The following is a 24,338-nucleotide window of genomic DNA, read 5'->3' as shown; positions in this document are numbered from 1 at the left end:
CACCCCCCTCCCCTCTAGAACCCTCAGTTTGTTTTTCAGGGTCCATTGTGTCTCATGGTTTGTCTCCCCTCCGACTTACTCCCCTTCATTCTTCCCCTCCTGCTATCTTCTTCTTCTTTTTTTTTTCTTAACATATATTGCATTAATTGTTTCAGAACTACAGATCCGTGATTCATCAGTCTTGTACAATTCACATCGCTCACCATAGCACATACTCACCCCAATGTCTATCACCCAACCACCCAATCCCTCCCCGCCCCCACCACTCCAGCAACACTCACTTTGTTTCCTGAGATTAAGAATTCCTCATATCAGTGAGGTCATATGATACATGTCTTTCTCTGATTGACTTATTTCACTCAGCATAACACCCTCCAGTTCCATCCACGTTGTTGCAAATGGCAAGATCTCATTCCTTTTGATGGCTGCATAATATTCCATTGTGAATATATACCACATCTTCTTTATCCATTCATCTGTCGATGGACATCTTGGCTCTTTCCACAGTTTGGCTATTGTGGACATTGCTGCTATAAACATTGGGGTGCACGTACCCCTTCGGATCCCTACATTTGTATCTTTGGGGTAAATACCCAGTAGTGCAATTGCTGGATCGTATGGTAGCTCTATTTTCAACTGTTTGAGGAACCTCCATACTGTTTTCCAGAGTGGTTGCACCAGCTTGCATTCCCACCAACAGTGTAGGAGGATTCCCCTTTCTCCACATCCCCGCCAACATCTGTCGTTTCCTGACTTGTTAATTTTAGCCATTCTGACAGGTGTGAGGTGGTATCTCATGGAGGTTTTGATTTGGATTTCCCTGATGCTGAGCGATGTTGAGCACTTTTTCATGTGTCTGTTGGCCATTTGGATGTCTTCTTTGGAAAAATGTCTGTTCATGTCTTCTGCCCATTTCTTGATTGGATTATTTGTTCTTTGGGTGTTGAGTTTGATAAGTTCTTTATAGATTTTGGACACTAGCCCTTTATCTGACATGTCATCTGCAAATATTTTCTCCCATTCTGTCGGTTGTCTTTTGGTTTTGTGGACTGTTTCTTTTGCTGTGCAAAAGCTTTTTATCTTGATGAACTCCCAATAGTTCATTTTTGCCCTTGCTTCCCTTGACTTTGGTAATGTTTCTAGGAAGAAGTTGCTGTGGCTGAGGTCGAAGAGGTTGCTGTCTGTGTTCTCCTTTAGGATTTTGATGGACTCCTGTCTCACATTTAGGTCTTTCAACCATTTCGAGTCTATTTTTGTGTGTGGTGTAAGGAAATGGTCCAGTTTCATTCTCCATGTGGCTCTCCAATTTTCCCAACACCATTTGTTGAAGAGACTGTCTTTTTTCCATTGGACATTCTTTCCTGCCTTGTCAAAAATGAGTTGACCATAGAGTTGAGGGTCCATTTCTGGGCTCTCTATTCTGTTCCATTGATCTATGTGTCTGTTTTTGTGCCAGTACCATACTGTCTTGATGATGACAGCTTTGTAATAGTGCTGGAAGTCCGGAATTGTGATGCCGCCAGCTTTGCGTTTCTTTTTCAATATTCCTCTGGCTATTCGGGGTCTCTTCTGGTTCCATACACATTTTAGGATTATTTGTTCCATTTCTTTGAAAAAGGTGGATGGTATTTTGATGGGGATTGCATTGAATGTGTAGATTGCTCTAGGTAGCACTGACGTCTTCACAATATTTGTTCTTCCAATCCATGAGCATGAAACGTTTTTCCATTTCTTTGTGTCTTCTTCAATTTCTTTCAAGAGTATTTTATAGTTTTCTGAGTACAGATCCTTTGCCTCTTTGGTTAAATTTATTCCTAGGTATCTTATGGTTTTGGGTGCAGTTGTAAATGGGATCGACTCCTTGATTTGTCTCTCTTCTGTCTTGTTGTTGGTGTATAGGAATGCCACTGATTTCTGTGCATTGATCTTATATCCTGCTACTTTACTGACTTCCTGTATGAGTTCTAGCAGTTTTGGGGTGGAGTCTTTTGGGTTTTCCACATGCAGTATCATATCATCTGCAAAGAGTGAGAGTTTGACTTCCTCTTTGCCAATTTGGATGCCTTTGATTTCTTTTTGTTGTCTGATTGCTGTGGCTAGGACTTCTAATACTATGTTGAATAGCAGTGGTGAGAGTGGACATCCCTGCCGCGTTCCTGACCTTAGGGGAAAAGCTCTCAGCTTTTCCCCATTGAGAATGATATTTGCTGTAGGTTTTTCATAGATGGCTTTTATGATATTGAGGTATGTACCCTCTATCCTTATACTCTGAAGAGTTTTGATCAAGAAAGGATGCTGTACTTTGTCAAATGCTTTTTCTGCATCTATTGAGAGGATCATATGATTCTTGTTCTTTCTTTTGTTAATGTATTGTATCACGTTGATTGATTTGCGGATGTTGGACCAGCCTTGCAGCCCAGGGATAAATCCCACATGGTCGTGGTGAATAATCCTTTTAATGTACTGTTGGATCCTATTGGCTAGTATTTTGGTGAGAATTTTTGCATCCATGTTCATTAAGGATACTGGTCTGTAATTCTCCTTTTTGATGGGGTCTTTGTCTGGTTTGGGGATCAAGCTAATGCTGGCCTCATAAAATGAGTTTGGAAGTTTTCCTTCCATTTCTATTTTTTGGAACAGTTTCAGGAGAATAGGTATTAATATTTCTTTAAATGTCTGATAGAATTCCCCTGGGAAGCCATCTGGCCCCGGGCTTTTGTTTCTTGGGAGATTTTTGATGACTGCTTCAATTTCCTTAGTGGCTATAGGTCTGTTCAGGTTTTCTCTTTCTTCCTGGTTCAATTTTGGTAGTTGATACATCTCTAGGAATGCACCCATTTCTTCCAGGTTATCTAATTTGCTGGCATAGAGTTGCTCATAATATGTTCTTATAATTGTTTGTATTTCTTTGGTGTTGGTTGTGATCTCTCCTCTTTCATTCATGATTTTGTTGATTTGGGTCATTTCTCTTTTCTTTTGGATAAGTCTGGCCAGCGGTTTATCGATCTTGTTAATTCTTTCAAAGAACCAGCTCCTAGTTTCGTTTATCTGTTCTACCGTTCTTTTGGTTTCTAGTTCATTGATTTCCACTCTGATCTTTATTATTTCTCTTCTCCTGCTGGGTTAGGCTTTATTTGCTGTTCTTTCTCCAGCTCCTTTAGGTGTAGGGTTAGGTTGTGTATTTGAGACCTTTCTTGTTTCTTGAGAAAGTCTTGTATTACTATATACTTTCCTCTCAGGACTGCCTTTGCTGTATCCCAAAGATTTTGAACAGTTGTGTTTTCATTTTCATTGGTTTCCATGCATTTTTTTTAATTCTTCTTTAATTTCCTGGTTGACCCATTCATTCTTTAGTAGGATGCTCTTTAGCCTCCATGTATTTGAGTTCTTTCCGACTTTCCTCTTGTGATTGAGTTCTAGTTTCAAAGCATTGTGGTCTGAAAATATGCAGGGAATGATCCCAATCTTTTTGTATCGGTTGAGACCTGATTTGTGACCTAGGATGTGATCAATTCTGGAGAATGTTCCATGGGCACTAGAGAAGAATGTGTCTTCCGTTGCTTTGGGATGGAATGTTCTGAATATGTCTGTGAACTCCATTTGGTCCAGTGTGTCATTTAAAGTCTTTATTTCCTTGTTGATATGTCCATTTCAGTTAGGGGGGTGTTAAAGTCCCCCACTATTATTGTATTGTTGTCAATGTGTTTCTTCGTTTTTGTTATTAATTGCCTTATATAATTGGCTGCTCCCCTGTTAGGGGCATAGATATTTACAATTGTTAGATCTTCTTGTTGGATAAACCCTTTAAGTAGGATATGGTGTCCTTCTTCATCTCTTATTACAGTCTTTGGTTTACAATCTAATTTGTCTGATATAAGGATTGCCACCCCAGCTTTCTTTTGGTGTCCATTAGCATGGTAAATGGGTTTTCACCCCCTCACTTTCAATCTGGGGGTTTCTTTGGGTCTAAAATGAGTCTCTTGCAGACAGCATATCGATGGGTCTTGTTTTTTAATCCAATCTGATAGCCTGTGTCTTTTGATTGGGGCATTTACCCCATTTACATTCAGGGTAACTCTTGAAAGCTATGAATTTAGTGCCATTGTATTGCCCGTAAGGTGACTGTTACTGTATATTGTCTGTGTTCCGTTCTGATCTATGCTGCTTTTAGGCTCTCTTTTTGCTTAGAGGACCCCTTTCAATATTTCTTGTAGGGCTGGTTTTGTGTTTGCAAATTCCTTTAGTTTTTGTTTGTCCTGGAAGCTTTTTATCTCTCCTTCTATTTTCAATGATAGCCTAGCTGGATAAAGTATTCTTGGCTGCATATTTTTCTCGTTTAGTGCTCTGAAGATATCATGCCAGTCCTTTCTGGCCTGCCAGATCTCTGTGGATAGGTCTGTTGCCAATCTAATGTTTCTACCATTGTAGGTTACATATCTCTTCTCCCTAGCTGCTTTCAGGATTTTCTATTTGTCTCTGAGACTCGTAAGTTTTACTATTAGATGTCGGGGTGTTGACCTATTTTTACTGATTTTGAGAGGGGTTCTCTGTGCCTCCTGGATTTTGATGCCTGTTTCCTTCCTCACATTAGGGAAGTTCTCTGCTATTATTTGCTCCAATATACCTTTTGCCTCTCTCTCTCTTTCTTCTTCTTCTGGGATCCCAATTATTGTAATGTTGTTTCATCTTATCGTATCGCTTATCTCTCGAATTCTGCCCTCATGATCCTGTAGTTGTTTATCTCTCTTTTTCTCAGCCTCTTCGTTTTCCATCATTTGGTCTTCTATATCGCTGATTCTCTCTTCTGACTCATTTATCCTAGCAGTTAGTGACCCCATTTTTTATTGCACCTCATTAATAGCCTTTTTGATTCGACTTGGTTAGATTTTAGTTCTTTTATTTCTCCAGAAAGAGTTTCTCTAATAACTTCCACACTTTTTTCAAGCCCAGCTAGTATCTTTAAAGTCATGATTCTGAACTCTAGGTCCGACATCGTACTAATGTCCGTATTGAGTAGGTCCCTGGCATACGGTACTACCTCTTGTTCTTTTTGCTGAGGTGATTTTTTTCATCTTGACATTTTGTCCAGAGGAGAACAGATGAATGAGAGAACAGAATGCTAACAGGTTAACAACATCTCTAGCAAATATACTCTATACAAATCAGAAAAGACCTGAAACCAGGGGACAAGAAAGGGAAAGAAAGAAGAGAAAAAAAAAAAAGGAAAAAGAAAATGATAAAAACAAACAAAAACAGAACAAAACATAAAAAAAGAATATGATCAAATATGATCAGGCTAGTGCATAGATCAGTGCCACACACTAGCTTTTGGGCATATTTTGGTCTGTTAGAAGAAAGTGCCTGCTAAAATTTTAAAGGAAGAAAGACTTATATATGTACAAAATAAGGGTTGATACAATGAAGGGATTGAAGATGACTGTAAAGATGAAAATTATAAAAGATTTTATAAAAGGAATTGATAAGAAGTTGTTTTTAAAAAGAAAGAAGAAGATTTAAAAAGAAAAAGAAAAAAAAAGAAAAAAAAGGGAGAGAATGTGATCAGGCAGGAGAATAGAACAAAGCCATACACTAGTGATTTAGGGTATATTTTGATCTGTTAGAAGAAATTGTATCTCAAAATTTTAAAGAGAGAACAACATATATATATATGGCAAAAATAATGGTAACTACTATGAAGGATTAAATTATGACTCTAAAAATGAAAAATAAATTTTTTTTAAAAAAGGGATTGATAAGATGTTGTTTGAAAAAGGGAAAAAGAAAATTTAAAAAAAAGTTAAAAAAATTAACTTTGAAAAACTAATGAATTATTGTAAAATAGCCATGAATTCTATGTGCAGTATTCCCCTAGCGCTGGAGTTCTCCCGTTCTCCTTGATTGGTAAACTTGATCTTGGCTTGCTGGCTGTTCGTGCGGATCTTCTGGGGGAGGGGCATGTTGCCATGGTTCCCAAATGTCTTTGCCGGAGGCGGAATTGCCCCGCCCTTGTGAGTCCGGGCTAAGCAAGCTGCTCGGGTTTGCTCTCAGGAGCTTTTGTTCCCTGCAAGCTCTCAGTACAGCTCTGGAGGACCAGGGTGAAAATGGTGGCCTCCCAATCTCCGGAGGAGCTGAGAACTCAGGGCCCCGCTCCTCAGTGCATCCCCAGAGAAAGCAGTCACTCCCGTCTCCCTGGTCTCCGGCCGCACTGCGTGTTCATCCGGTCTTTGATCGAGCGTTTCTATCTCTGGCACCCGGCCCCGTGTGGAGTCTCCAAACCCAGCAGATCCCTGCGGTGCACTCCCGCACTGCTCCTCCCGGGGGTGGAAGGGGAGTCTCCTCAGCTCTGCTGCTTGTTGGGTCCCTGCTGGAGGAGGAGTAGCCCGACTGGGCCGCAGATCACAGTTTATGGCCACCCCGAGCTGAGAGCCCGCGCCTTGGCTCCGTCTCTGCAGCCGGCTTTCCCGCTGTGACACCCAGGAGCTCTGCTGCACTCAGGCACCCCCGTCTTTCTGTGACCCCGAGGGTCCTGAGAACACACTGTCCCGCGAGGGTTCCACCCCCAACTTAGCCACTGGAGTGACGTCCCTCAGCGGAGCCAACTTCCAAAAGTTCCAATTTTGTGCTCCATGGCTCTAGCACTTGCCAGAAGCGGCCGACGGAGGCCCCCTCCCCAGCCGTCTAACCTCCCGAATATCGCCTCGGATTCACTTCTCCGCACGTCCTACCTTCCAGAAAGTGGTCGCTTTTCTGTTCAGAGTGTTGTTACTATTCTTATCTTCGATCTCCTGTTGAGTTCGTAGGTGTTCAGAATGGTTTGATCCCTATTCAGCTGAATTCCTGAGTCCAGACGAAATCCAGGTCTCCTACTCCTCCGCCATCTTGCTCCGCCCCCACAATTTTTAAAATATAATAGTAAATAAGAGCCACTGAGTTTTTTGAAGGGCAGAATACAGTGGCTCAGGTATTGGTGGCAGCAGATGCTCTGCTTGATGGAATGACTGGTGTAGGCATCTGATAAGCCAGCAAATCTGAGTATCACTAACAAGTGACAAAACAAATGCCGCAGACAAAAAATAACAACACAACCAAAAATTATAACTATGGAAAATAATGTAGCAGATTATCCAGTTATTTTAATAATAGATAACATTTATTGAACACTTCACCATGTGGAATTCTTTACAATGTTAAATACCTGAAATCAAGTAGTCTTTAGACCCAGGACCTATTTTTCAGCTCAGCCATGGCCCATTGCCTGTTGCTTAATTCTTCGCTAATTTAAATTGCCAATTAAGGAAAAATGTGCCTATAAGTGTGGGTGTCTGTGTGTGTCTGTGTGTGTACTCTATAAACACACACAAAAACACATATATATAAAACAGTTCTATATGTACACATATATTGATTGGGATCACGTAGAGTTGCAGATAACAGAAAACCATAATAGTTTTAGGAAATAAATATATACTTTTTCTCATATAACAAGAAATATTAAGTTACATAGTTGCTGATATTATTTTAGCAGCTCATTGAAGCCATTAGGCACCCAGGTTGTTTCTAACTTCTCCAATCTCTTAAACTGTTGGATTTTTCCCTTGTGCATGTCACTTTGTGGTCAGAATGTAACTGCTCCATCTCAGATAATCTGGTCTAGTTCAGTGAATAAGAAATACCCTCCTTCTGTATGAGGTCTCAATGGAAGATTGAAAGGGCAGGTAGGAAAATGAGGAACTAGATCTTATGACTGTTTCCTGTGATCCATGTCCTAGAGCAGAGCATGTTTGGGCCTGAAATGAAGTCAGGGTTCTTAATAAAAAAAGAATAGAGGAAAAGAATAGGCTAGGTAGGCAAGTAGCAGAATTCACCGTAACAAGGATAAATAAAATTGCCATACTTGAAAGGTGCTATGATAAATTATAAAGAATAATAAAGTATTTGTGAAATATGAGATAAGAGAAGTCCTTCCAAAATAATTGTGATTATTTATGTCTTTCATTTTAATTAGTGGAAGAAATTTTTAAATAATTCTCAGAAACTTCAGCAGATAATTCCATGGGGGGAAAAATAGTCACTGAATGAATAGACAGCCTTTTGTTGTTGTTTTCTTAAATAGGCCAACTTTTGAGAGGGCTAATGTAGTATATTTGTAGTCAAAAAAATGATTTCAACTGAAAATTTATTTTCAGGGACAAGAATCATACTGGACTACAAAATGTGAGCTTATCCATGTTACATTAGGTGAGTGATTCTAGGTTACTTTAGTGGACAGACTACATCTGTTGTTCTATAGTTAGCATCTTCTCGGGCTGCCAGAAAGCATCTCATCACTTGGCATGTCCCACATATTAGACAGAGAGAAAAAAAGAGAAGAAAGCTGGAGTGCAGTTGCTGAAGGACCTGTACACTTAGAACTCTGAAGAAATGACAGCTGAGAATAGGCAGGCATGATGCTTCCTCTGTGGCTGTAATGAATTAGCAGCAAGGGTAGCCATGATCTGTTGACAGGAAAAGACCAAGGGAGAAAAACGGAATTTCTAATTGTTAACTACTTCAGAGGGATGTCAGGAGGTCCAAGACACATGGAAATGCAGGACGTTTGGAGGTATAAGTAATAGGTAATTGTTGATAACTGTGATGGTAGTTTCAAGTGACTTTCATATCTGACTGCTCTGCTTCTTTGACTAAGGAAATTGTTTTGAATTTGGAAAATTGTATGTACAAGCATTCTAGATGGAGTATTTATGTGTGCTCAATAAGCAGTATGTTTTCCTTTGATGTCATTTGTTTTCTGCTATCATATTGGGTGGAAGAAAAATAGATTGCAATTATTTGCTCAAATATATGAAAAACGGTGTTTGGAGAGTAAGAATTTTGATAGTCAATTCAGTTAAAAATATTATTTTTTATGGCATCTTACTGAGGCTCTGCTAGCTGGTTAGGCAGTAACTGAAACAGTAGATTCAGAAACTTCAAAAATGTTGCAGTATGTAGTATGCAAATATATTTACTGTTTGTGTAAGAGTGTGTTGCATATATGCACACCCACAGAATGCTATTTTACATGGTCATGGTGATGCAAATACACTGATGAATTGTAATTTGGGGATTCAAAAGGACTTGAAGAGACTATGATTTATGTGATTATTACAGATTTCCTAGTCTATCTTTAATTTTTTGTGTTGGCTCAGTTACTTAATATGTTTGAAAAGATAACCGTTTCGGGAATTTTTATTTGTATTTTTATAGGTATTTCGATTTCTTTTAAGTATAAGAATAAGAAAAGTCTCAGATAAGTCTTCATAACTTAACATCATTAGGGTCACCTGGATGGCTCAGTAGGTTAAGCATCCAACTCTTGATATCAGCTCACTCTTTGATCTTAGGGTCATGAGGTCAAACCCCACATTGGGCTCCATGCTGGGCACGGAGCCTACTTAAATAAAAAATAAAATAAAATAATAAGTTAGAATAATTATCTTTAAATATGAAATTAGTCTTTGATAGATCCACATAGTAAGTTTTCTCACCTATAGCCCAGTTTATTTTTCATTAAATTATAATGGCAAATAAGCTTAAAATTATTTCTTTAATAATAACAATAATAATAAAACAACTATAATAATAAAAGAAAAAAATCTAAATTTTTCCAAACCTTGTCCCAAGTTAAAAATATCTGCACATAGAAATATCTGCATATAATATTTGTGTAGAGTTTTTTTTTCTTTTAACTTTTCATATCATCCTATTTATCTAAATCCATAGTGACTTTGAATAACTTAAAAATCTTCTCAAACCTTGAAGACATACTAAGTGAAATAAGCCGGTCACCAAAGGGCAAATATTATATGATTCCACTTACATGATATAGCTAGAGTAGTCAAATTCATAGAGACAGAAAGTGGAATGATGCCTGGCAGAGGACAATGGAGGTGGGGGGGTGGTCTTTTTCAGCCATGCAATGAGATATACTATGACATTTCACTATTAGTTCAGGAGTAACATATCTTTTGCCATAATATAGACTTCATTCTAAATGAAAAATAATTTAAAGAATGCATTGTAAAACACTGAGCACAGACTGACAATTATTATCTCAGTAAATATTTTTATTATTATGGAGGTAAATGTTTAAATGGGTTCATGAGGGGGGCCTGGGTGGTGCAGTTGTTTGAATGCCCAACTCTTGCTTTTGGCTCAGGAGATAATCGCAGGTGGAGGGATTGAGCCCTGACCTCAGGCTCTGTGCTCAGCATGAAGTCTGCTTAAGAATTTCTCTCCCTCTGCCCTTTCCCCACCCCCGTGTTTTCTCTCTCTCCCTCTCTCTCTCTCTCTCTCTCAAATAAGTAAATAAATCTTTAAATGGGTTCATGACTATACTTATGACAGAATCAAATTACATTCTTAAAATATTTTCCAACAGCCTTCATTAAGAAACTTTATCATTCTAGGAGGAATTGTTGATAAGGATCTTCGTCACTACCTCAACTTACGATTTCAGAAGGGTTCTGTGGACCACGAACTTCAGCAAATCATTCGTGACAACCTCTACCTCCGCACGGTGCCATGTGAGTACAACAGACGATGTTGTTGTCTTTCTATGTTAAAAAATAAATATTCAGCTATATATCCATTATTTTTAAAAAGTTAAATTGCATTGATTTTTTATGGTGGACTTTTGGGACAAAATTGATTTGAGTTATGGAAATTTTTGAGATATGGAATTTTTAAATGAAAAAGCTTATAGCTGCTATTGTGTGGTTTATGATGATGTTCTAACCAGAAGAGACTTGCTATTTTCAGGCTACAAAACCTATCTTACTTCTAAATTAGTATTGAGGAATATTAATTCTAGTCCAGGATGTTGATGATTTAGAAAGAATCGTGATTGTGGTAGAACTCCACACTGGGAGACAGGAGAATGCAAATTAAATCTATTAGCTAAAACAGCTATTTTGTAAATAGAATCTACACAGTAACTCCCAACCTCATCTCTGGTTTGCAGCAGGGGACCCTCACAAGTAAAAAGAAACTTATGCATTGAAAAGTAAAGCTAAATGTTCTATAACTCTTAGAAAGTGATAATATTGAGTGTTGGGTAAAAATTTCTTATATGAAACCTATAGAAGTCCACAAAACAACAATCCCTGATTATGAGCAGGTGCTACTTCAAAAGAGAGGACTTGGTCAAATGATAAAATTCACACATCAACTTTTTGGTACCTGTTTCATTTTATTTAATAATCTTCTATTAACTTTAGGCCAATTCAAGGACTTTTCAAGTCAGGTCCTAGATCCTAAGTAGATATCAAAATCCATTTCCTTCATGTTCCATGACCCTCAGAGACTTTACAATCTCTCCAGTAACTCTGCGGGTCTGTGTGTATTCCTCTTGTTTTAGTGCTGCTCTGAATTTTAATAAACTCAGTTATGGGCTCTGGAAAGTTGATATTAAAGAAAGAAAAACTTGGCAAACAAGCAAAAAAAGTGTATACACACACACACACACACACACACATTGCAGGGGGGAGGATATTGAACTACCAGAACTATGCAAAAGGTATGGATCATGGATGATTATACTGAAGTGTTGAAAACACAGAAAGAGGTGAAATGGAAAGTCAGCCACCAATCTTTTTCACCTATGCACATCTTAGGAGGGGTAGACTTGTGCCATTGTTAACACTGAATGTTCATCAAAATAAAAATGCCAGGGCCCCACTATCACATATTCTTAAATGAGAATGCTTACTGATTGACATCTTGTCAGTCCAAATGCTACCTCTGTCCGTTTGTGTTAGGGAAGTGAATAGACTGTTGGGCTCTTGCTTTAAAACTAGAAGTTGAGAAAAGTGCATTCTTAAGCTTGTAAGTTTGACATTAGAGTGATGGCCAGAAGAAGATGGATTAAAGTAAGTGACTGAACTATTTATAAGGTAAGGGGTGGACTCATTTTCAAAGCTGTGATGTTGTCAGTGTAGCCATGTGCATTTATCTTTGGTGACATAAAAGAAAGGAGATCTGAAATACTGAATAAAGAATCTGGGCATTTTATTCTGTTTAAAAGCTGAGGGAAATAGATAAGGGGCTGACATTCAGGAATACTTGTAGTCCTTGCTAAGGTGATGACATAAATAAGAAGTCTTAATTAAATATGAAGATAATAGGAGTAAATTTTGCATTAGTTAATTAACTTCTTAAATAAGTCATCTCTCTTTAGAGTACCAAAGAAACACCATGAAGGAAAAATAAATATAAGGGTAAAATAAGTAGGCTTATAGGAGTAAACATAAAGAGTTTTGTGATAGGATTTCAGTACAAGGTCATAAATTCAATTACAAGTCCTTGAATAGCTCCTATAAAGGAGATGATTAGAAATTCAATGAATCTGAATATTATAATCAAACAATTATTCTTTGGATTTGTAGCTACCACTCCTAAGAGCCAATTCCAATAATACTACTCACTAAGGATGCTCTTAACTTTGCATAAAAGTGAAGAAACATCTTAGATAGAAATGAGTCTGATTTATATGATCTATAATCACTTTTATACTGATGAATTGGACCTGGATAATCCACCATCTTCACTCAGTATATCTTTTAGTAAAACTTTCAGACATATTCAGAGTATGCAACAAAAATGTGTCAGGCGTGTGAAAAATCCTGGCTTTATTTAGAAATTTACATGTGTGTCTGGCATATCTATTGACCTCGAGTATGGAGTGATGTTTGTTACATATTTTCTTAGGTCAGAAAAATTCTCATTGGTTTTCATGTATCCAGCACCATAAAAGGAAAAGATATTACTCAAGTGTATTTCACTGCTCTTACAAATGCGTACATTAATATGTATGCCTTTTGTGTAATCTATTAATGGCACCAGGAATAGGTCCTGGATAACTCCATGAAAAAAAAGATGTAGTCAATTTGTAACTACGTAAGGGTGGCTTAGCTGGTTTTACAAGGCAAGACCCAACTGAGTAATTCTGCGAACTACCACCACATTACTCCACCACCAATAAATATGACTGGGAGGAAAAGAGCAAAAATCAATAAAACCAAAGATCTAAAACTATTCCATAAAAAGTGAATAAAATGAAAAACAGATTTAAGATCTGAAAGAAATTACTTTTATGGAAGAGCTGATTGAAGTGTAACTCACAATGATGTTTCTACATATTTAAGCACTTTGTTAGTATAAACTAAGTCATGTTAAAAAGAAGCAGTATCAAGAATAAAATTGAAAGATTTGTGATACATACATATATATTTTAAATTTTCTGTTATGTTAAATTATCTTTCACGGAGAAGCAAATAGAAGCAGGCTCTTTAAGAGTTATGGGAACTGTTTCCTTTTGAAAACATGCCAAAAAGTATAGCTATGCCAAAGGTCAACCTCCCATTCCCCTAGTTATATTGGACTATGGTCAGAGAGGACTATTGGAGAGAAGCTGGTAAACACATATTTATTAAAAAGTCTGAAATTTTTTTTTAAAGTCTTAAATTAGAGCAGAACTTTCTACTATACTGCATGGGGGAAAATCATTTTAATTCATAAGCACACATCAGTGCTTTTAAAGCTTATAAAAATATTTGTTAATATTCAACAAGGCAATATGTTTTTGTGGGCATGAATGAATCTTTCTAATTACTTGTAATTTCCATCATGAAAGTATAGTTCTAAGCATGTAGTAAGAAAAGAGAGTGATATCAACCTGTGGGTTTTACTACCAAAAAAAAAAAAATTCTTCCAACGACATGAAATTCTGTGAGTTGAAGGTGATCAAGAACATAATTAAGTACTCCTAATATCTTTAAGCAGTATAGGTCCATGTGCTGGAATGGTAGGTTGAATTATAGGTAGACATGCAGGCATAGGAATAGGGATATCAGATCCAACTGAATTTTAAACCAACATATAGCAACAGATGTATATTATACACCTGTTTCAACCTTACCCCTATTTCTTCAAATAAGAATCATCGATTTAGAAGCTCCTTTTAAAGTTGCTTTTAGAATATGAATCATGTTCTTTTGCAATTATTTCTGAATCAAGTTGCCAGATTTTTGTTCTTTGAAAATGAATTTTATTTTATTAAGCAGTCTAATTGTGTTTGATGCTAAATGTTGAGAATAGGGTTATTAGAGAATAAATATGATTATTAGCATTATGGACCAAAGGAGAAGGAAATCTATAAACAAATGAAACTAAATTTCTTGAGATATTTATAAACTGCCCTGGAAAACCAGCTCAAAAGAAAAATTTCAAAAGCTTCTGAGCAATAGCAAATACTTGAAAGGATTCTTTCTCCTCCTTGACTCATTCAGATGTATGCCTGAGTGGTACATTTATTTAAAATGTGTTATTACTTTATATGGAAAGCTGTATTAGGTTTACTCTGTGCCCCTTATCCCTGAAAATGGTAAGATCTGTTTCACATCATATACATGAAAGTACACTACATTTTCCTTTTTCTTTTTCCCATTGAGCAAAATGAATGCATCTTTCCTGATCAGATAGTAACCTTCATTGGGTTGGTTAACAGTGTACGCTGCAGGAGAGAAATGGCTTCAAAATGTTGCTTAAATGGAAAGTCAGGAAGCATTAGAAGTGATTGTATTGATTTATCCATTTGACACCACCAGACACTAGTTTTTGAATAAAGGAACCAGTCTGGCCCCCAAAATGCAACAAACACCAACAGCAAACAACCTTACTAATCTTCCAAACCATATAAAATTCCCTTTGCCCAGACTTGATCAACTTTTTTGAGTATGCCTGTGACCCAATCTTTCCTCTTGGTTTTTCTCTTTCGGTTTGTATTTCTTTCTTTCCTTTTTATAGAGGGTGGCTCTTCATGGGAACCCTGGGTTTGTGGACCATGGATGGAGTAGAGTAGGCAGATGGTAGGAACACTCTTGGGTTTCAATGGCTCCAGCAGCTGGCCTAGGGAAGAATCGGAGATGGGTGCTTGAAGCCCTTTTTCCACCTCCAGAAAAGCTAGTAATCACAGTCAGTGGAAAATAGCTCATCTTCCATGGAGCCCAGGATCTGCTCCCTGCAGACTTCGAAATTGTAACCCAGTTGGATATAAGGAGGTCAGCATATCTCATTGCAAGCCACTGCACTTTTTGAATAGGAATTAAGACTGTCAGGTTCTACTCAAGTTTCTAAAGTCTGCTGACTAGAACATAGGCTGTTGCATGATTATGTAGCTGAAGGAACGCAGTGGGCAGATGGCAAGGATACTGATGTTCTTATGGGACTTTAAAGCTGTAAAATTGTAGTAGAACACTCAATTTCTGAATCAAATGCCTCTGTCCAAAAGAATGAAAAAGGAATACTAATTGTGGTTACTGATAGTCTAATACCTAGTGCATGAGTCAGAGTTATTTACACTTTGTAGTTTAGCATCGCTAGAGCTTGCTGAGTAACAAAAACCCGTGGCTTTACTTATTTGGCAACATGGCACTATGGAAAGAACACTCATCGAAGAATTAAGAGCAATTGGGTCTGGCCTAAACTCTGCCACTAACTATAGGACCTTGGCAAAAGCCTTACCTTTTGGACTAAGGGGAGGGAGCGGGGGGAATGAAAGAAATAACTCTATAATGGTTCTTTCAACTCTAAAATGCTGTGGTTTTCTGATTCTGCTGGCTTGTTTTTCTTTATATTATTGTTATTCAAATCGGTTCATCAAATTGCCTTAAATTATTCTGAGTATGGAATGCCCTTGATATTCAGCAGGTGTAAACAGCTTATGGAAACTGAAGATATATCAAATACAGCAGGCACTTCAGGGAAAAATAAAGAGCTGGGTTTAAATTAAGTGCAGTTCTGGATAAAACCAGCCATGCGTGTATTTTCAGATTTTTCTATGAATGTCAAGTTAAGGATGCCATCATAAGTCTGATGTTCCTTGAAATCTGCCTTCACTATTCATGAAACTCTGAAATGTGGTCCAGTGTTAGTAAGTGGATGGGGAAATAAACATAATGAGAAATACAAAGCTTTTAAAATTGTTCTCCTTTGGAATGCGTAATAAGTTGAGATGTGACATAAAGACTTCTGAAGCATGAGGTATATTATTGTGAAAATGTGATTGTAATTTTTACAATAAGATGTTTAACATGAAATATGGTATCTTTTATTTATTTATTTTTAAAGATTTTATTTATTTATTTGAGAGAGAGAAAGCACATGAGAGGGGGGAAGGTCAGAGGAAGAAGCAGACTCCCCGCTGAGCAGGGAGCCCGATGCGGGACTCGATCCTGGGACTCCAGGATCATGACCTGAGCTGAAGACAGTCGCTTAACCAACTGAGCCACCCAGGCGCCCCTGAAATATGGTATCTTTTAATGTTGCACTTTAATAAATGTCACTTATGCAAGTGAATGGTGCTGGGTCAACGCCCAAATAGATCTAGCTAACGGGAGGCTAAATGAGTGCTCAGCCCAATCTTTACAGCACAGCTGAGAAATTTAGGATATTCAGTAGAGTTTCTCACTCATGGTAATTAGAAGGTAAAAGTGAGGTAGGATTGATAATTGATTCAATTAAAAAGTACCCATAAAGCCTGCCTTTGGTAGGCAAGTCAGATGTTTAGAATAAGATCAATTTCCAGTTAGTTTCCCAGTTCCTGTTCCAAGCTTTCTTACTTAAAAGCTACGTTTCAGGAATATTGCTTTTTATGCACACAAAATCAGCAAGTATCTGCACAAGCTCTGTCGGCATGAAGATAGAGCTTTACCTACTGCTCAACACAACCCAGTTGTATGCATAAATGATAACTCCTTAACTTGTCCTCCAAAGAAAATACTGAATTGGGGAGCTAATGCCAAGCTACGTACATCTGTCTACTCCCATTTTTGGTAGAAATTCTGAATCCTTTTCTATTCTTTTTAATTGTTTGACATTGATGAAAAACTGTGCAGATAAGTAAAGGAGCTAAATAAATATTTGTAGGAAAGCTGAGACTGCATGTCCTGAATCTCGTTCATCTTAGCATTCCCAATGGGGGGAATGGTCAATGAGTGCCCACGCAAGACAAGTCCTAGGTAATGGACTTCATGAACATCAACCAGAACAGTTCTTTAAATTGCAGCCACCATTTGCAGAATACTTCCTATGAGCAAATGTTTTTCATACATTTTCTAATCGAATCCTTACAGCATCCCTCAAAGGTGTTATCCACACTTTTGAAGCTCCATGGAGAAATTGCGGCTCTAATGTTAAGTAACAGGCCAGACACCGTACAGTAACTCAGTGGAGGAACAGAGATTCTATCCCAGGTGGATTTGGCTCCCAGCCCACACCCTACATGAGAAGAACTCTCTAATAGAAGTTCTGGGGAGTCACAAGAACATAAAGATGCATCCACAGAGGTTCAGAGATGCTGCTAGAATAGAAAAAGAGGAAAAGTAAAGAACTACAAGGTATCTAGTGAGCATAAATGGAGTTCCATTGATAGAAAAGACATTTTTTTGCCAAGCAGATATGGACAGAAATTCCTACAATAAAAAAGAAAAAATATATATATATGGATGATTATCAGGAGAGTTTTCAAGTTAAGGTCCACTGATTGTCTAGTGTCAAGTCAATTCATCTTGACATGAGGCTCTTCATTGGCCATGAAAAGTACCAAATAGTCTTTCTTTTTTTTTTTTTTAGTATGTCATCACCAGAAATATTGGAATATTTAAACAGCTAAGGGGATAAAAAGATTAATTGATAAATATATTTTCCAATAATTAAACCATTAGCCTTATTATAAGGAGAGAGATAAGAGATGCAAAGGAGTCTACATTATCTAGAAGCTTCCTTAATTTCTAAACTTTGCTTATAAAAACTTATTTAACCTCAGCTCTACCATACCTTCTACCAGCATTTCATATTCTGAATTCTAATCTGATACAAAAGTTCCTAGTTCCTCACCTTGGCATTTTATAAAAGTATTTCTTTTGCAAACCACTGCAAGGGTGGTGGATGGAGTTGGGGGAGGGGGGAGGGAGTGAATTAACATTTACCAAACATCTACATGCAAGGACTATAACGATGCCCTTGTGTTTTGCAATCCTATGAGAAATATGTTGTTGTTCCCAATTTCCAGATGAGGAAATTTAGCCTTAGAGAGGTTAAGAATCCCTCCCCACATCACAGCTTCCTTGGTCACTATCGCTCTGATTTCACCTACAGTTCTGAACAGATTTTGGAAAGCCCTAGAACACAGGAGACTGCTTAGATGTTTATCTGTATTTTTTACCTAATGTTTCCATAAAAGCAGAAAAAAATCATGAAACTGGATAGTGAATTATATAAAACTTCTAAATCACACACTCATCCCCACAACTGCTGTGCAGGAGCCCCACTGTTATCAGTCCTACCAAGGCTCCAGAAAGACCCAGATCAGTAGCTAATTGATATTATTCAATATTATTCAACAATGGCATGCCCTCCTCTGTTCTTATCTGGAAGTAACCAAAACAGAGACAACTGTGTTATTTGCTTTAGAATTCATAACATTTTAATGGGGGAAAAAATGGTCCTTTTCCTGCTGAAAAGAAGCACTACTTTGCCGTCTCAGTGTAACTGGTGCTCTGCTGACTCAGCTGTCGCTTGTAGCCCAGTCCAGTGGCGGCTTCTCAGTTCCCAAATTCTCCACCTATCTCTCTGAGCATAGTTCCATGGTGACACAAATTGGCACAACCTGTCTGATCTCTTCACCAGGAACACATGGAATTGAGATGTCCACATATGCTCACAGATCCTCCTTGGCTTCTGGAAAAATGCCCCAATTCTGAATAAAGGGATCCAGATTAAGATGCACAGTGATATCTAGTATCCATGGAGCAACTTAAATCATTAAGGAGCCAATGAGTGGGCAGCCAATGCGTGGGCAGCCAGCTTCTGTCAAGATTCCATCTTTTCTTACTGCTTTCGGTGTCAAAGAATTTGGTTGTTGTTGTTTTTCTATTCCATAAAGCAAAACAGTATATAATGTGTCAGTTCAGGGTTTGGCAGGAAATAAAGCCATGCAAGGAAGAAGAGATTTAGGAAATTAGCTGTTTGAAAGTTGCTGTTAAAATTAGAGAAGGGGGTTGCAGAACAGATCCTCAGGAACAATACTCAAAAAAATACAGAACTTCCCTACCAGGGTAACTGCTACCTCTAAGGCCTGCAGCTATGATTCATGAAGCCAGAATTTAGAAATTGCCACTGTGGGTGCAATCACCACAGGTGCCTCTTAACACTTAAGAACCTGGAGAATGGACATGGGGACCCTCCTACAGAAAACATTGTATCTCTAAGACCTTTTGGTGTAAAAAAAAAAAAAATCACCTTTAGCCAACTTTCTTTTCCATGATAACCCAATAGGCATATAGTATCAGTGCTTTAAATTTATTACTTTTAAAAAACTGTTCTCAGTTTTAAATTCCTTTTTTATGAATCTGTAGTCAAATACTAACAATATAAATAATTGTTATGAGATATTAGTGAAAAGATTTACAGTACATTTTTTTAAAGTAAGATTTTTACTTTTCTATTTATGTTCAGGCTCCTAATGATTGATTTACAGTATGCTGATTATACAAAAGCTACCAAGGAAACATATTTGTTCTTTGGAAAACTAAGATACTTAATGCATTATCAGTGTATTCTGGAATTGTTCTACTCTACTTATAGCATGAGACATTTTAAACGTGTGTAAGAGTCTTTGTTCATTTTTTATTCACAACTTTATTATTAAAAAGTATGAATATGACACTAACAAAATTTAGTTCATAATTATATTTCTCACATGAAAAAGCAATTGACAAAAATTGCTTTCAGAACATAATTTAAACTTGGAGCGAGAAAAGGAATCTTAATTAAAAGTGAGGAGTTGAATATATTATTTGAAGCACTACAGAAAATTAATTATATTTTGAAAGAAGATGCTTTCTGCACTAAGTGGCACAACATCTGTGATCAGAGGTCAACGTTGGAAGCTTTTTGTCGGCCCCAACATCATTTCTTTACCTCAAAGTTCACTAGACTGATATAAATAAAAAATGCACATACAAGGAAAACATAAGTACAATTTGGAGAACTTGTATTTAAGCCCTTATACTGACCCTACCTTGAGTTTTGGAAAAAAGACATCTGGTTCCCTGATACAAATATAAAAAATTAATTTTAGTTATTCTGTGGGTTAAATGTTATTTTCCTTCTGAATATGATTATATTCATAAAAATTTGTCTTTCTAATTTATTAGTTGTAAAAAAGTGTGATTGTTAATTCAGAATGTCATTAACATAGAGTTTGTTAATTCAGAGTGTCATTAACCTGTTAAATTTAAAGAGATTACAAGTTTATAAACTTTTATATATTATAACTTATTTTAATTCAGTTTAACTAACATTGAGAGCTACTATGTGTGTATGACCAGCCTGGTGCTGGAAATATGGCATGATGAAAACATAAGTCCTGTTCTCTAGGGATGTATCCTTACCTCAAGTTCAAATATAGGTAAACAAATGTCATTCTTCTCATTTTACAGATGGGTAAACTGAATATATACAAGTAACTAAGGTAAAATAATGACCTTGTATTATAATTAAGTTGTATAACCAGAATGAAGACTTTGGGGAATAATTATTTAGAAAACCTAAGTTAATTCGTCTTTGTATAGCAATAATGACAAGACTTTTGGACTTAATGGAGAAATAGACCAAGAAGGGCTGAACTCAGCTGAGCAATCTGAACCCAGTTTTGGGAACTCTGTTCTCACCTGCTCTTCTATATTCATACTCCAGATTTCTTATGAGTGGAGAGAAGAATAAGAAGCAAAAAATCAGGAATAAGAAGGAAAGAAAGAAAAACAAATATTATGGCAATCCCTGAAGAACTAAAGAGTTTTTTGGATTGCCCTGTGATGGTAAACTTAGTCACATTTACTAGTTAGAGGCACACATTTTTTTACCCTAGAATAATTCTGGATCCTTTAGATTCTCTGAACAGAGCCCTTAGATTGGGAACAACAGATCCATGATTTTCTTCAGTGGAAATCTTGTAGTAAATAGAGCCTGAGGTAGTTAAGGACTGTTGTGATGGTCCATTCCTGCCTGTGTTCCCAGGAAGCCTAGAGTTATATCAAGCATGTAATCTGTTAATCCGTCAGTGCTCTCTTCATTATTAAGAAGAGAAATGAGGCTCAACAAATTGAGTAGCCCAAGATAATTTGGCTTATACATGGCAGATCCAGAGTTAAACTTGGTTTTTCTCTTGATTACAAGATAGATAGAGATGTAGATATACACATACACACACATATATTTATTTATATCGACTATATAAAACATTATATGTGCCTATGAATATATATGTATCTATGTCTCTCTCTCTTTCTCTCTCTCTCTCTATATATATAGTCTCTCTCATCAGTAAAATAATAAGACACACACAACACCTGTGTAGTTGGGTATTATATACATGTTACAGATGGAAAATTGAAGTTCAGTCCAAGTTCACATATAGGTGATAAAAAATAGAACATAGATTTTTTTTAACGCAGTTTGGGCCTATCTTCAAATGCACTTATCTATTTTATTTATCTATTTCATATTATTTTCTATTTATCACTATCTATTATATCTATCACAGAGTAGATATGTCTAAAGGCCAACTTTTTTCTTCAAAATAGTAAGTATTGTAAAAGTCAGATTATTATAAACTATGGCAGCCAAGGATGAAAGACTTCAGGGAAAAGGCAAGCCTTATTAACTCATCTTTGGAAACCAAGTGTAATTGAATAGGTAGCAAGATCCAGATGGCCTTCTAGCTGAGAAGACCTTTTTAGCAAATCCTCAGTCCTGGTAATGTACCTGAGAAAAATAGAGGTGGAATTTCTATATTTCAAGGTATTGGGTGGGAAGTCAAGAGAAGAAGAGAAGGTCAGGATTTAGAGTGCTATGAGGAGTGCTATTAGAAGAGTTTGAACTTTATTCTTTTTATCGTTTGTAGCTTTTTAAAGCTCAATCTAGACCAAACATCATCATATAATGTAACACAATAAGGTACTTGGATTTAAATCCCAGCTGTAGCATTTTCTAACTAGGTGGCCTTAGTAAAGTAGGTAGCCTTTCTGTCACATTGTTTCATCATTTGTAAAATGGGGATAAAATAGTACTTACCTCATAAAAATATTGAGAAAATTAAATAAATTAAGATGGTAAGAACAATTCCTTGCAGAAATTAATGCTTGATAAATTTGGCTGTTATTACAAAAGTACTTATGTGGGGTGGTAAGGGGACAGAATTGTATTTTAGGAAGATGAATCTAATAGTAGTTATTGTCAGTACTTATGAATACACAGTGAGTTGTCATCTAGTACTTGAAAATGGGAAATAACATTGGCTTGTTGCTAGTTAAACCTCATATTTACACTTAGTGGGTGAAAACAGGATTGGCAGAGTTACTTTTACAATTCAGAATAGCTCCAAGGAAAACAAAACTACACTATAAGCAGATTGACCATAATAACATTGCTAGAACATGGTTTCTGCCCTGTGCATTGTAGGAATTTTAGCAATATCCCTGGCTCCTGCCTACTAGATGCCAGCTACCCTCCTTGACTGTCACAACCAAAATTGTCTCCAGACGTTGTCAAATGTTTCTTGGGAGGCAAAAATCTTCCCAGTTGAGAACCAACACCATAAAGAAAGAATGTGACAATGTATGTCAAAGTGACAAAGAAGAAGAGTCAACTAGTTAAGGATTGGCAGTGCCCCTGCCAAATATTGTGAGGAGTAAAATCATAACCACTGAATGTTAACCTTCCTGGTCACGATGACAAGGATGCCCTAACAAGGAGAATGATAACAATTTGCTAAATGTCAGTCACTGAAGTCCCCGAAACATACCACAACACTATTATGAAATGTATCTTAGATTATCTGATGCCATTAAACTCGATTTCTCTAGCTTCTCTAGTTCTGACTGTGTCTGATCACAAATCAGTCTGTGTATGATGTATTTTCTCATGGAGCTTTGCTACTTGGTTATGTAGACTTCTTATATATTACAGAGATATGATATTCTAGACCATTTGAAAGTAACTTTTTATTGTAAATTAGTAAATGGGTTTTCCATTTTGGTTATCACGTGTGTTATCAGTGCTTGGTCTCCTATAGTACTGACCAAAGTGATTCTCTAGGCTTTCATAGTTAGGGACTAGATTTTAGAACTTGGTGAATTAACTGAGAAACTGCCTGCTGGAATTCAACCCAGTTTGGCCATCCTTAATTTAAGTGTTCAGTAAACATTATTGGATGGATGGATGGATGGATGAAAGAATAAAGAGAAATATGTGTGATGTCAACTCTTTGACATAAAAATCTATACATATTATATGGATATAGGTAGATGTTAGATAGATGATAGATAGATGATAGATAGATAGATAGATAGATAGATAGATAGATAGATAGATAGATAGATAATAGATAGATAGATAGATAGAAACAATATATTGAGTACAGAATAGAACAAGAAAGTCAGCAGATGAAATATTCTGTGGTTGCAATTTGGATCAGTGCAACCTGGGATGAGTGAGGATACAGTGATAGGCTGGAAATAGTGGTATTTGGCAGGGCTTTATGGAAGGTCCCAGCCAGTTACTTGAGATCACACCACCACCACTACCACCACCACCATCCACCATTCCATGCATATCTGAAGGCAGAAGGAAAGGATTTGGAATATAGGCAAAAAGAAATCTCCTTAGAGAGAGATAGGTGTGGAATTTAGGAGGCAGGTGGAGGAGCTCCTGTTGCTGAGAGCATGTGGAAGGTGAAAGGGTGCCTTCAGAATCAATTACATATTAAGATTTTTATTCTCACTCTGGGATATCAGAATCTATCTTAAATTCATAGATGTAACATCTTTGAAAGGCATGCCTCTAGGATTTTCTTTTCTTCCCAGCACCATTGTGTGATACTGCCTTCCTTCAACCCTGCAAAATAAAATGTTTCATAAACTTCATTCAGCAGCAACCAAGTAAATCAGAACACTTCCCTTGAGAACCTTGCACTTTTCCTACTAGTGTATGAAACATCACAGATAATTACAACCCAAAATATTTCTGGAATAAAAATATGACAGGTGGTTAATCCTTGACTAGCATAATGAAATTCATTTAACAGCCAATTCTTTAGGGGAAAGGTAGTTTTTATTTACAGGAAAGATGAAAGTTGCAGCAAAACTGCTACTATTAAACAATGTAATTAGCAATGATGTAATTAATCTGGACATTTAGTCAATGAAATAAAATGTCCTGAGCTTTTTTTTTCCACTAGA

General features: G+C 36.9%; 1 protein-coding gene across 1 annotated transcript in view; it reads left to right on the top strand.

The window, feature by feature from the left end:
- Positions 1–24,338, top strand: part of MAGI2 (membrane associated guanylate kinase, WW and PDZ domain containing 2) — a 1,285,084-nt gene that overhangs the window by 368,006 nt on the left and 892,740 nt on the right. The window contains exon 2 of the mRNA XM_073899397.1: positions 10,449–10,565. Coding sequence (XP_073755498.1) covers positions 10,449–10,565 — 117 coding nt within the window. The remainder of the gene's footprint in view (positions 1–10,448; positions 10,566–24,338) is intronic.

The sequence above is a fragment of the Callorhinus ursinus genome, unplaced genomic scaffold (genome assembly GCF_003265705.2).
Source record: "Callorhinus ursinus isolate GAN/ISIS: 27379988/994484 unplaced genomic scaffold, GSC_fseal_2.0 scaffold12, whole genome shotgun sequence".
Taxonomy (NCBI): domain Eukaryota; kingdom Metazoa; phylum Chordata; class Mammalia; order Carnivora; family Otariidae; genus Callorhinus; species Callorhinus ursinus.
The sequence above is the reverse complement of the archived record's forward strand: the minus strand, read 5'-3'. Positions and strand labels throughout refer to the sequence as shown.